Source organism: Accipiter gentilis, chromosome 1 (assembly GCF_929443795.1).
Source record: "Accipiter gentilis chromosome 1, bAccGen1.1, whole genome shotgun sequence".
NCBI classification, from domain to species: Eukaryota; Metazoa; Chordata; class Aves; order Accipitriformes; family Accipitridae; genus Astur; species Astur gentilis.
In genome coordinates, this window is record NC_064880.1 from 27,592,295 (window position 1) to 27,605,980 (window position 13,686).

At 38.0% G+C, this 13,686-nt stretch overlaps 1 protein-coding gene across 5 annotated transcripts in view; it reads left to right on the plus strand.

The window, feature by feature from the left end:
* Positions 1–13,686, plus strand: part of PDE1A (phosphodiesterase 1A) — a 184,047-nt gene that overhangs the window by 151,237 nt on the left and 19,124 nt on the right. For all 5 annotated transcript variants that reach the window (XM_049805235.1, XM_049805201.1, XM_049805226.1 and 2 more), the window contains 5 exons: positions 1,630–1,731; positions 1,852–1,972; positions 6,134–6,215; positions 7,806–7,926; positions 10,113–10,297. In XM_049805235.1, the coding sequence (XP_049661192.1) occupies positions 1,630–1,731; positions 1,852–1,972; positions 6,134–6,215; positions 7,806–7,926; positions 10,113–10,297 (611 nt within the window). The remainder of the gene's footprint in view (positions 1–1,629; positions 1,732–1,851; positions 1,973–6,133; positions 6,216–7,805; positions 7,927–10,112; positions 10,298–13,686) is intronic.

Here is a 13,686-nt window from a genome sequence, read left to right on the forward strand (position 1 = left end):
GAGTAAACTGAAAGCAACATTTTGCTTCTCTATGTGTCTTGTGTAGTAGGGGTGAACTTATTTCTGATTACTCTTAGAAGTTCAGACATGGAAAGTTCCTAGGAAAATCTCCCATAGAAAGGGGAAGTGATAATTATTTCAGTCTTACAAACAACAGGGTTTAACAATGCAGAGCCCTCAGGTTTCATGCAGTGTTAGCTGTTGGGTTTTGTTTGTTGTTTTTTTTTTTTTAACGGGTTTGGCTGTGTTTGAAGGGTGCAGTTTCAAAGCAATGTGGAGGAGGAACAGTTGGGATGCAAATTAATTAGTATCTTATTATGAGGTCAGATAAGGTAAGGCATTTTCTAAACACAAGTTGGTATGGCTGCATATTATTTAGTAGAAGTGAGAGGACTGAGTCTCTATCCAGTTACATCAAAACAAATCAGGAATAAATACACAAAAATCAATAAGGAGTATCAGTTTAAATATGCAATTAATTTGGCTCAAAACCAGTCTTGATAGTTTTTATAACTATTCTAACAGCCCTAAAGAAAATTGCAATTTACCTCTTTAAAACATAGTCCTTTGAAAAAACTGCATTATTAGGTAAATCAACGATAGGAGTACAATATGAAAGATCAATGAGAATGACTAAAGTAGGATTCTACTGTTGTAGTTGATACTTGGCCATCCTTAAGACTGGGGATGTGCTCATGAAGATATATGCTACATAATCAAAGATTTAATGTGGTGAATTGTCCCTGATACACATATAAGCAACACTTGCACATATAAGCAACACTTCCTAGGCCATTTAAAAAGTATGTAAATAAAGACTCAGCAGACTGCTACAAGGTCTGTGTACAATCCTTCTACATCAAAGAAACAGAATTTTCCAAATCAGTATTTATTGTTGACAAAATTAATATACTTTCATATACAATCAGAATTAATACTCTCTCTTACATGATTCATGGTTTACTATTTTCATATTCATTTAATAGAAAGCTGATGTACAAGCCAACATCTCTGACCACAATACCAAGATACAGATAAATAGTAAATCCCAAACTTGTTCTGATTCATGAAATAGGCAATAAGGTATTTTTGAGATGAAGGGTAGTTTGTCATAATGTTCATATATTGCTATAATGTTGATACTGTTTCAGATGTAGTAAGTCTTGCTCTTCCTAGTGTTTCCATAGCCTAAGTTTAGTGTTATGCCTGCTCTGCACTAATATGAGGGCAATAATGAAAGACACACGTATATCCTCTTGTGTGGTGGTAAGCCCAGAGACCAACTGTTTTTTTGAGTAGTCTACTGCTGAAAAAAATAAGGAAAGACTTATAATGGGTGACAGGACTGCATGTAATTTTAGCTTATACACTAGAAAAGAGGAATTACAAAACAGTATGACTCTGAAATAATGATTGCAGAGTGCATTTTCTGAAGTACACTGCTTTCACAGAATGCCTTTAGGATGCAACATTCAAGTTGTTAATAATTTATTTAAACGCTTCTTAAAATGTAATAAAACCTGTGATGTTGTTTAGAAAGTTATAAATTAACAAATTCTGCTTAAACAAATGTACCATACATAGAATACATGAATTGTAATCAGTCATTTTCCTTTTAATTATTCTTAGGGAGTTGCGTAGCTTGGTCATTGAGATGGTCTTGTCTACAGATATGTCGGGTCATTTTCAACAAATTAAAACAATGCGACATACTCTACAGCAGACAGAGGGGTAGGTTACTTTTCCATTTTGTTCATTATCTATAGTCTTTCAATAAGACAATGTACAAGAAAAGAATTTAAACAGTTGCTTTTGTTTTGAGATAATTGGAGCATGTCCTTGAATTAACAGGGTAGACAAAGCCAAAGCCATGTCTTTGATTCTACATGCAGCAGACATAAGCCATCCAGCAAAATCCTGGGAACTGCACTACCGGTGGACCATGGCCCTGATGGAAGAATTTTTTCGACAGGTGCCATTTTAAAATCTTTTAGTAAATCCAGTTCAAGAAGCAATGGTTACACAATTAAATCTTTTCATAAGTCTACCAGCAAAGATGCTGTTGGTTGTGATTGACAAGCATAGTCAGTAGTATATATTCCCTACTTTTCATACATACCACTGACATTAATTCAACTTTTATGTGCGTGAATAAGATGAAATTGTTATAGCTCTATATCTATTTCAGCTGATACCAGGATTCTGAGTGTTGTAGTGGTTTTTTTTCTTTCAATTATAATATAACTTGTCAAGCTGTTTTCATTCTGTAGACAGAGATTTATATATGCTTTGAGTTAAAAAGAAGCACTGGCAGGGTAGGATGAGGGACTTGAAAATAGGAAGAATTCATGTTCAGCAAAGGCGGCAAAAAGTTGTCTCCATTTCACATTTCAGAAAGACCTCCTATTTCTTTTCCTTGCCAGTACTTGCCATGGATATGCCACATAGATCTGAAGGTTTTGCTTTCATAACAGCCTGATCCAAAGCCAGAGGTTAGATGGTATCATCCTGTTAATGCTGTGGCCATATATCCTAAAACAAAAATGAAGACACACCTTTGTGAAAGTCTTTTCATTTCTGTGAGATACTGAACGCAAAGAGCAAGCCCAGTAGGTGTTGGTGTCACTGCTGCCATTTTTTTTACTCACCTCAGGAGGTGAAAAAAACCCATTTCTCCAAAGGGGTAATACTCTCCCTGTAATGAATATTTGTGACCTTGCACATTTTTAACATAACCATTACTGATGTACAATTGATAACCAAAATCCTGTTTAGGTATTACACAGTTTCTACAGTTATACACACGTTTTAAAAATGGTTAATACAGATAATGGAACAGTGTGTGTCTTGCTCAGCTTGATTGTCATTATTTTGCTATATGCTGACATTTTCAAATCAGATGGATCACACCTGAAAAAGGAGTCAGAGAATAAAAAAGTCAGTATGTTAAACCTTGAGATTGTTAGGCCCATCTACCCTAGAAGGTTCTTGCTCAGTTCCTAGAGGTTCTTTATATGAAGAACCTCTTTAATTCTCAGTAGGGAGCATCAGGACATCCTTGACTCTGAGCTTTGCACTGGGGAGACAGATTGGAGAGCTGGTGCCTTAATCTAAATAATGAATGGGCTGAGTTTTGTGGAAATACTGAGTAGAGTCATGAGTTTGTGTCTGCTTCTGTAAATGGAAATGATGAGGATTTTTAATTTGAGAGGCAAAAGGAGGAGCAGATTACCTCAGATATATATTACTTGACAAGGTCAGAAATGACCAACTGTAAAAACATTTTAGACACAGAGAGACAGGCTAGACAGAGCCCATGGGACAGTGAGGCAGTGTGTCCTGTCAAGTGCATGTAGCATTAGCAATAAACAGTACCACACTGGTTGTTGAGTGCATAGGATGAGCTAAGGTTTTAGTTATTCCCTTATCCTTCTGTTAGAAGAAGTAACTGGATCCCAAATAAGCTGCTCAAAGACTTGAGAAGGCATTTAACAATAAAATCAAATCACCATGTATGTATGTCTGCAACTCAGCAGCATGTCAAAGTCTTGCAGGCTGTAGAGGAGTGTGCAAGGAACTGAATCCCTCTTTATACATACTACTAAGACCAGCGTGTGTGGAGTAGTTCCAGCTCACTTTAAGTGTGATTAAGTAACTGTACATATATAAATGCACTGAGCAGTGCAGACACAGTAGGTCTTCTGCTTCCTAGATGGACTGACTTGGTTGTGCATCCTCTGGTCTGTTGATCTGAAAGTGTGTGGTAGAAACCTCTGGGATTTCTAAATTGTGTCAGCCAAGATGAAGTAGTCCAAATATATACAAACCCCACTAACTTCTCCTCTTCTTTTCTTTAAAGATAGTAATTCAACTACTTCTACTGCCTTACAGGAAAAAGCAGCGAGTCTGAAACTGCCGATGTAAGCCCAATACTTTAACAGGCAGCTTTCAAAGTAGTGAGCACCAGCAAAAAATGAACATTCACCTAGACAAAAAACTTTGTTAACTGCAGCTAACGGTTAAAATATGTGCCAGTGTTAACTTCAGGGAAAAAGCCAAACAACGCTTTAAGTTTAAAAGCAACAACTACAGAAAGTGTGTTATAATGCCAAGGAAAATCTGAGCTACTTGTTTAAAATAGAAATACACCCACCCATCTCAAAACCTTAAAAAGAAAGAAATACATTATTCAAGTCACTCAAAGAAGTACCACAGCTCCTATAGCATTCTGCTCTCAGTCTGAGTAGATCCAAAAGCACAAAACCAGAATTTGTCCAGTGAGTTCAGCATCTGGACAAAGAATTGGTGTTTTTACTGTTTTGAGCTTTATTTTGATTTTAAATCTCATGAAATTTTAATGATCAATTCAAATATCAGTGCTGTGTCCATTATTACAATTTACAATAGACTTAGACTTATATGACATCTAAGTATTAATTATGTATTGTATTAATTGCAAAGTAATTCATAGTTGGGGTAAAAGCTACCTGACAACATAAAAAAAATTCAAACTGATTCTTTGCTACTGTGGAATTTTCTCTTTTTTAAAAACTAGTTCAGGGAAGATTAAAAAATTAATATTGCTTTAGAAATCCTGTATTCAACAATGGCTGAAATTGTTAGAACTACCCCAGTTTATATTATATCACATCTGGCTCCTGCATTTACATGGAGGTGCCACTACCACTGCTCCTAGTAGTAAGTGTTCATGTGTTCTTCTAGCCAAATTATGAACACTTGGGTGTAAAATTTAAAGGCCATAGTGATAAAATTCTCCAATTCCATATGAAACACAATCTGTGAGCTACATCTGTTCCTGTGGCTGAAGTGGTTTTATTGGTATTATAGTTCTAAACTTTTCTCAAATCTAGTTCAGTGATACATGATAAAAAGACTAAGAAAGTTTGATACTGTGCCCTTAATCCATCAGCTGGTATGCTCATGTGCTGCTCCCCACTGAATGATCGTGAAACAGCACTCCCCGTGAGAAAGTAGAGTCATTTTACTTGAAAGGCTAGGTTTTCCTGTATCTATAATGTCAGTGCTTCTGGGTGCCAGGTTTGTCCAGCAACACAAATTATTACTTCCTTTGAAAGATGTCTCTTCAGGATTTTTTGCGCCACTAGACTTTCTTTTTGAAAGACATTTGGCCTACCAGGCTGAAAATGAAGATAACACCCCCCTGTCTGATAAGACTGTTACAACAAAAAAACTCTTTTAATGTGTTAGGTGTTGAAATATTTTCAGAATTAGGTTGTACAAATCCTCACAGGGGGCCTACAAGAAAGCCAGAGAGGGACTTTTTACAAGGCCGTGTAGTGATAGGAGAAGGGGGTAATGGCTTTAAACTGAAAGAAGATAGATATAGATCAGATGTAAGGGAGCAGTTCTTCACTGCGAGGGTGGTGAGGCACTGGCACAGGTTGCCCAGAGAGGTTGTGGGTGCCCCATCCCTGGCAGTGTTCAAGGCCAGGCTGGATGGGGCTTTGAGCAGCCTGGTCTAGTGGAAGGTGTCCCTGCCCATGGTAGGGGGGTTGGAACTAGATGGTCTTTAAGGTCCCTTCCAACCCAAACCATTCTATGACTCTATGATCTTTGTAGTGAAATTGAGCTTGTGCTTTTTTGCGGCTTCAGCAGAGAGACATGCCTGTTAGTTAGAGTGTGTTCAAGTCAGATCATGTCCTTGACTTGCGTAAATCCATTGAAGAAATTTTACATGTTGGATAAAACAATGTAATAGAAGGAAACACTTAGCATTTGGCATACTATTACAAACATGTCTAAGTATCTCCAATTCCATTATATCTGGGATTAGCGAGACTAAACTGTGAATGTTGAAGGACTTCATATATGTTAAACCTCATTGGCAGATGCCTTGCTTTTGAGGAGAACTTGCTTGCAACAAGTTCCTTTATATAAAAATTGTCAAATGTAAGTTAGAATTTTGACTTTTACTTTTCTTGAAAATGTAAAGATAAATAAAGAGGGTTTTTTTGCCCGTGGCTTGTTTTTATTTAGGAATATAAGTGAACAAAATAACCTGTTGAATAAATACTAAGAATATTCAGATTCCGTTGTCTCTCTGTCTCTCTACCAAATATGTGCTTTTAATATTAAACATTATTATTTGCAGGGAGACAAGGAGGCTGCTTTAGGTCTTCAATTTTCCCCACTCTGTGACCGCAAGTCTACTTTGGTAGCTCAGTCCCAAATAGGTAATGACAAGTTGTTTTTTTCTTTTTCTTTTGCCTGTATGTGTAGGAGCATGTAAAATCATATGGACATTTCTTATACTAATTTTGAATTTTAAATGTTCCAAATGCCATCATATAGAAGGTATTTCTTTGCACCTGTCTGTTCACCAAACTCGTATGCTCTTACAGCAGAAATGTGCTAGTCTCAAAAGAACATGAAGTAATTTCAGCCTATGTCATGCGAAGGAGGGGAGGGGTAGGAGAGGGATTAACCAAAGCACTGGACATGCGCCCAACTTCTACTGGGCACACTTTAGAATTCGGTAGATCACGTCCTCAGACAGATTGACTCTTGCTCAAGATCTCACAGCTCTGCCTCTACTAGAATCTGAAAGCCTGGTACTGTTCTGTAGATGCATCTCAACTTAAAGCTGATTCATACATCAGAGCTCTGGACTGCCGTTAAGACTGTCAGTGTGGCAGGGTCACACTACACAGCATCAAGCCTCCTTAGGTTGACAAGGACCACTGCATTCTGTTCCTGTCAATCGTAATTGCATTTTGGTCAACAGTGGCCAAAATTCAGCTTCCCATTTTCAGAAATGCGTGTCTTGGCTGTCTCTATCCCCGTTTCCATCAGCAATAATAAGGAAATCAAAATTGATAAAGATCACTGGGGCTAGTTACAAGGACACACCCTAGAAGCATACTGAGTAAAGCAGTACGTCCTACCAATAGTGAGTGAACACAGTACTTAAGGAGATTCTTTAGGTGACAGTGTCTTATCCTTGAATTGAAGCGTGTCATCATGTCTGATCTTGTCACTCAAAATGTCCTTTATTCCATTTCACTGGGACTTGAAAGGCAACATGCTTCAGCGTCATACCTACTGCAGGAGGGAAGCTGGATCCTATGCTGAAGCACTGTTGCTCACCTTTGTGCTGTGTTGCATGGTTGGAGTATGAATACATCTGGAAATCCATTGCTAGCTCATGTTTTAGCAGGTTTTTTTTTCTGTTAAGTGCTCAACAGAGAATAATGCTTCATTCTCTCACTGTGTCATTCCATACCTTGATGAGCACTTTAAAATGTAAAAGACATTGTTCAGAGCTGACATCTCAGAACTGTGGGATGAACGCTGTCTCCTAAGGATATTACTTGTTCTCTTCACTGATTTGACAGAACACTCCTACACATTGTGAAGTAACACTTTACCTCCACTGAATAATAAACAGTAGTTTGAAATATTAACTCCTTGGCAAGAAGCTCCGAATGGTAAAAGAGACAGTATGACTTCTAGCCCCCTGGCTCAACAGTAGCTTCCCTTCTATTCAATAATTAATATTCATTTCAAATGGTAGGTGTGTTCTGCGGTGCATAAAATTTACAAGAAAAAGGAATGAAAAGCTATAATTAACTAATATCTAGTATCTACACAGCTTCAGGTGTTTTTGTTTTTAGTTGTGCCTTTTTCTTCAAGATTATACTAGTGGTATCTAGTATATTAAATCAGGACTACAGTCAGAAAATCAGCCTGATATCAAGTATTTAATTTTAGATTTGAGAGCTGTGGAAATGTAAAATCTGGTTTTCTCTCTTTTTCTTCTTTAGGTTTCATTGATTTCATAGTAGAACCAACATTTTCTCTTCTTACGGACTCAATGGAGAAAATTGTTATGCCTCTTATAGAGGAAGCATCAAAATCTGAAAGTCCTGCATTTGGGACACCCAGGTATGAATACACTGCTTAGTTATTGAACTAACATAAACTAACATAATAATGTCATTCTCAGAATTGCAATTATTTTAACGGTTGGAAAAGTAACATAAATAGCTGTACAGTATTGCCACCATGTGGTGCTATGTTGTATTTGCAATATGCTATTACTACATTGACTGTGCATGATCGTGCATATAAAAAGGCAAAACCACAATAACGAGCAGAATACACAAGTATAAAATATAAAGTTGATTTTCTACATCTTATCTAATAACAATTTTTTCCTTTGACTGTAATGTTTGCAATAGATTGTTGAAGTTCCCAGTTCTCTTATCTTGAACCATTTTCAGTATAATTTTAATTGACAGTACCAAAAGTCATATCTTCCTTCCTGAGAGACAATTGGAAGTGGAGGTGGTGAAGGTGGTTTCAAGTTTTTTTCTGTTTTTTATTATGCTGTAGGTCACTTTCCTTCTTCACCTTTCCATGTTTGTATTATATGATATATACACTTGAGACAAAACTGATTCCGCTTATATTCCACTTGAGAGAACTAAATACAGTATAAGTGAGATGCAGGGGCAGGGTTGGCCCACCAAGCTCTTGATTTTTGCATCATGATAGAAGTTGTCTATAAAACAAACTAGCTATGGCAGACAATGTTATCTGAGTCACTCCATGCTGAAAGTGTCGTTCAAGAATCAGATGCTGCTTTTACAAATATTGCCTTTGTTACTACATTTTTTTTCTTTTTAAAACCATAATTTGAGCTTTCACTGAGGCTACTAATATGATAACTCTGCAGGGCAGCTTTTCATTTGCTGTGCGTTACGTAGGTTTTAATAGCAAAATGGTGAACCTAGGTCTTTTCTGATCGTGAGTTTACATGTATTTTGGTTACTAGAAGTAAGTGGAAGTTACTACAAGTAGGTATTTATGACAGTGTTCTTAGTGTTTTGGGGAACAGTGTTAAACTAAGGCATTATTGATGACAAATTTGTTTACCTACTCACTTCTTCAAAAATGAGTGATTAGCAGCTGCACATGATTAGTAGCTCCATGCTTAATTTTCGGTTGATGATCACGGCTGAGTGGTAGGTGAACAAAGGCTTATGATCCAGCAATGCTTCCTCATATGAGATAGAAGATTAAGGGATTTTTTTCTTAGTATGGAATCAAGACCTACACTTATGAAGAGAGTGGAGAGCCTATAGCATGATACAGAAACGTCTGAGCCAGCAGAGTTGCACAAACACTACTGGCTGGACACCATGAATATGTGGTGTGACATTCACTGTGGTGCCTGGAAGACATTAGAATTATAGCCTGTTCTTTCCATTCTATCCCATTCAACATCTCTGGAGCACACAGAAATTACACTTAACTCTTCTTGTGCAGTTCTCACTGATACATTCACTGTAACCATATTTTCTGATTGATGGAAAATCATTTGTATGCATATTAACATCTGTCTTTGGTACCGATGAGATAAACTATATAACATAACTGAGTAAACAAAATCTGGTATGACATGATTACCCGTACAAGGGCAGAAATAGGTCTGACTTTTTAATCCTAAGAAAAAAAGACATTTCGTTCCCCCCGCCCCCCCCCCCCATCTTTACATGTATCTGCATATTCACATACAAAGAGTGTTTGACTTCTACCTTACCTTACATGTGAGGTAGCAGCAGTAGCTCTTAGGTGGATTTGAAAGCCACTGTACTAAATCCTGCTTTGACTGGAAGGCATGTACCTTGAAGAGAATTCTCAGCTGAAGCTAAGCTTACTTATCTGTCATATACTTTTGTGTCCTGCTTTTTTTGAATGGGTCAACAAATAACAATCAAATGTCTCCCCTGTGAGTCCCAAAGATATCATTCACTGTTAAAAAACACAGCTGAGAAGCTGCTCCAAAATGGCTACATAAACATTCTTTCAAGAAACAACTTATAAGTAATGTATTTTCAGCTGCCACATTTTTTTCAAGAATTCCCTGGAAAAAGGTCTAAGAATCAGTCCCAGGTTGCAGCTTCATGAATTGAAGAACTGTCTTGTGTTTCACTCTTTGGTGAAAACTACTATTTTCAGTTAGTGATTGCATGTAGGTCCTAAGGAATTTGATTCAAATTAACTGTTTGTGTATTATTAATATTGCCTGACTGTGTTCATAATTTAGGGTTTTTTCCTTTCTGCAGCCAAAATAGTTTGGGAGCAGTAAGCAATGCTGAAGCACAAAGAAGACCCAGTTTTAAAAGTACAAGTGATGGAGGGACTCACACAGAAAATTCTCTGGCTACTGTAGACCTAATGAGCTTTAAGGACAACTTGATGAAGATCATTCAAGCAAACAAAGAAAGATGGAAAGAATTAGCAGTAGAAGGTATGATATACCAAGGTGGAATGTTTTTATAGGTTACCCCCTAAGATCTCTCCTACTTTTATTTGTTAATTTCCTTCAACCTATAAAAATAAGTGGTTGTCTTGTATTCATGTATTTTATGTCTTAATGTTTGTTTAGATGGTCCTATTTTGCTCTCCCAGGAGGTATAAAGAGATGTAGGAGGTCAGGGGATGAGAGGAAATCTTATAGCCTGTACAATAAGGCTCTGTGCTGCTCAGCTTATCTTTAGAGGTCTGGTTTAGAAATGTGCCTTCTTGCACATTTAATCGTAAATGATACTGACATCTGCTTTAAATGCCAGAATCAACAATTCAAAGTAGTATGTGCTGCCATGTTTCTTAAGAAACGTAGAAGTTGTACTTTGCTATTAGAAATGCTATTTGTTCCCCACTGTATGGAACAAAATTCAGTATTGCAGGCTTCTTGGGACTATGCTGTAGGCAATTATTTAAATGACCCAGTGGATCTAAAGATTTGGGCAATCACAGCATTTATTAGACCCAAACAAGGCAAAAAGTGACTCTTCATTTGCTGGTTGATAATTAATAAAGTCAAACCTGCATCAAGCATCTTAGTTGATAAGCCATACCTGAAAATTGTCTGGAGTTACAGTTATCCAAGTGAAATGATTTGTGATAATTGTTGGACACAATTATAACCTTGATCCAGGTTAAGTGAATGCCAGTTGGGAATATTTTGTCCAGTCTGTGTTGTTTCTGAGTAAGCACCTGGAATATTTCAGTTTAGTGTTTCACTGCTGGGACTGGTCTTGCTGTACATGACCTGATACTGACTGCAGGGAGTGGTATCTTGGAACCCAGTGCCAGCCTTGTCTTTCATCCTGTCATCCAAAGCAGCATCTTTTTTCTCAAAGAGGTGTCAGACAAGACAGAAAAACACTGCTGAGCAGTGCTAAATTCTACTTTAGTGCTAAATTGCAAATGAATATTCTCATTAGGGGAATATTAAGTAAGAACAAGCTTCCATACATATTGTGACAATGACTTGAGAGTTAGGTGGAAGGGCTAGATGAAGAGGACGTTCAACTAATACTATCTCTTCTTCATAAGCAGCTTCACTGATTGCCTCTTTTAGTATTGTTCAACTAGTACTGACTGGTCAAAAGGACAAAGCTGCTAATTTGTGATGATCAGTAGTAATAGCAGACCATCAGGGTGCCCAAGACCACTTAGCTATAGCCAGAAATCAAGCAACCCTGGGCTATCTACATGCAAGGTCCTTCAACGTGGAAGAATGGAAAACTTGCTATCTGGAAGTTTGCCATTTCCAGTTACATGTAACTAATCAGGTTGATTTTGGTACATCAGCTTTTTGGTATATTGTTTTCAAGGTGTACAGCGCTATCGGTCTATAAATTACTGACACAGGTAGCCCAGTTTTACTGGGCTGTTGACAGCCATTGAAAACACAAAGCTTCTCACAATGAGAGATTTAAGAATTCTTCTGGGTAAAGGATTGTTTCTCTATACAGTCAATATTAATGTGAGGGTCAGCAAGATCCAGGAAACTGGGCATGCTTTCTACTGTGAAAAAAAGAGCTGTTAATTTTCAAGATTCCATGGACTTTGTTGAGATTGTGGTTGTCCATATTCTAGGATGCCCTTCTTTTCTTTCCATCAGCTTGACTAATGAAGTATGTCTAAATATTTCCTGAACAGAATTATGGAACAACAGTAGAACATACATTAGAAAAACTGATGAGTAAGTGGAAATAGCTGATGTTGAGGCCAGAGCTTGATGAAAAATATCAGCTCTGTGTGATTGTGGTTAAATCTGTTTTGCAAAACCTCTGTGAGAGCAAGGAAGAGATTTATAGAAAACTACGCCCATAAAGAGACTACTTGTAGCAACATCTGCAGTTGAGTGGATCATGGCATGGAGACCTTCAGGGTGACTGATTAGAATCTAGAGGAACCTTTTGAATACTGCAAATACGTTTGAGTACAGATTTATATTTTGTTAGTATGTCTTTTCATAAAAGCTGGGAGGTGGGTTATATAGGTTTTGTGGAAGTTAAGATATTTTCCATTCATTTGGAGTGGAATGTGCAGGCATTTACTCCATATGTGGGCAATAAGGGCTGCTGAAAAAGAGGTTTTCACTAAGTGAATGTAGCCCTCTACAGAGCACTATCTGAGGTAGCACGTAAGTTCCTTGTCACATAATGGGAGAAGGAATCTTCTCCAACTGGTCCAGATCAGCAGTGTATCTGCTCTGAAGCTGCACCCTGCAAAGGCTGAAAATCCTCAATCAGACTGTGCAAAATTAACATCTAGTAAAGAATAAAAAATATTGAAAGACATCCCCTTTCCACTTGAAATTCCTTTCAGATTGCACTCAAGTTTGACTAAGCTTGTAAGTGAATAACCTGAGACCTTGAATCTCAGATAATTTGTTCCATCCTGTGTGGATCTCATGTTACCTTCTCTGACCCTATTGCTCGATGAAAAGTCTTCAGGTTGCTCTGGGCATATGGATGAATTTGTGTTTTATTGATATGTTAGCAGGAGCATGTACTGAGGGAAGAAGTATTAGGAGTAGATCACTGCCAGGTGAAAGGAGTGTTGTTATTGCTACCGTTGTTCCCAGCTAGATAATTTATGACAAGCAGCAAAGAGCTGAGTGCACTGTGGAGGTCATGTGTACGAGGACAGCGTGCCATGGTGGTAAGCAGCCTGCGACTGTTAGTGTCTATCTCCAAACACACTTCCTGAGAGGACTATGACAAACAGTACTTGTGCTATTAAAAGAACCATCTGCATTCTTGTCGGTGGGCTCCACAGACACTAGACATTGTTCCCTGATTGGTTCACAGGCTCAGGAGAAGTTGTCTCTATAAAATGTAGTAATACAGGTGCACAAGTAATATGGAAAGGAAATTAGCGACAATCCGTATGATTTCCTGAGGATGACTTGAACTCATTCAGCTTCTCACCTTTTCGGGATAAGGCTACTCGTGTGGCCCTGGTTGGGAGGCAGTTCAGCTGGAGCAAGGGCTCCCTCAGCCAGGGCTGAAGAAGATGATCTGACTCCTGTGCCCAGACAGTCCAGAGCAGAAGACCAAGACACACCGACAGTGTTAGAGACAGGGCAGCTTTCCTGGAGATGCTGGTGCTACCCTTCCCTGAAAAGATAGCTGCTGTCGAGACTTGATTCAGAGCCAGCAGCTTGTGCTGCAAGGAACAGTGTGCTTTATTTTGGAAAAGCCTGTGTTAGTAAGGAAAGCGTTTATCTACCTAGGCAGCTGTTTGAGAGCTTCCTTAACAGAAGGCTCACTAAATAAGATGGCTCCATTTTGCTAAAAAGGCCATGTCTTGTATAATTGATGCAGAGGAGCTCAGTGCTCT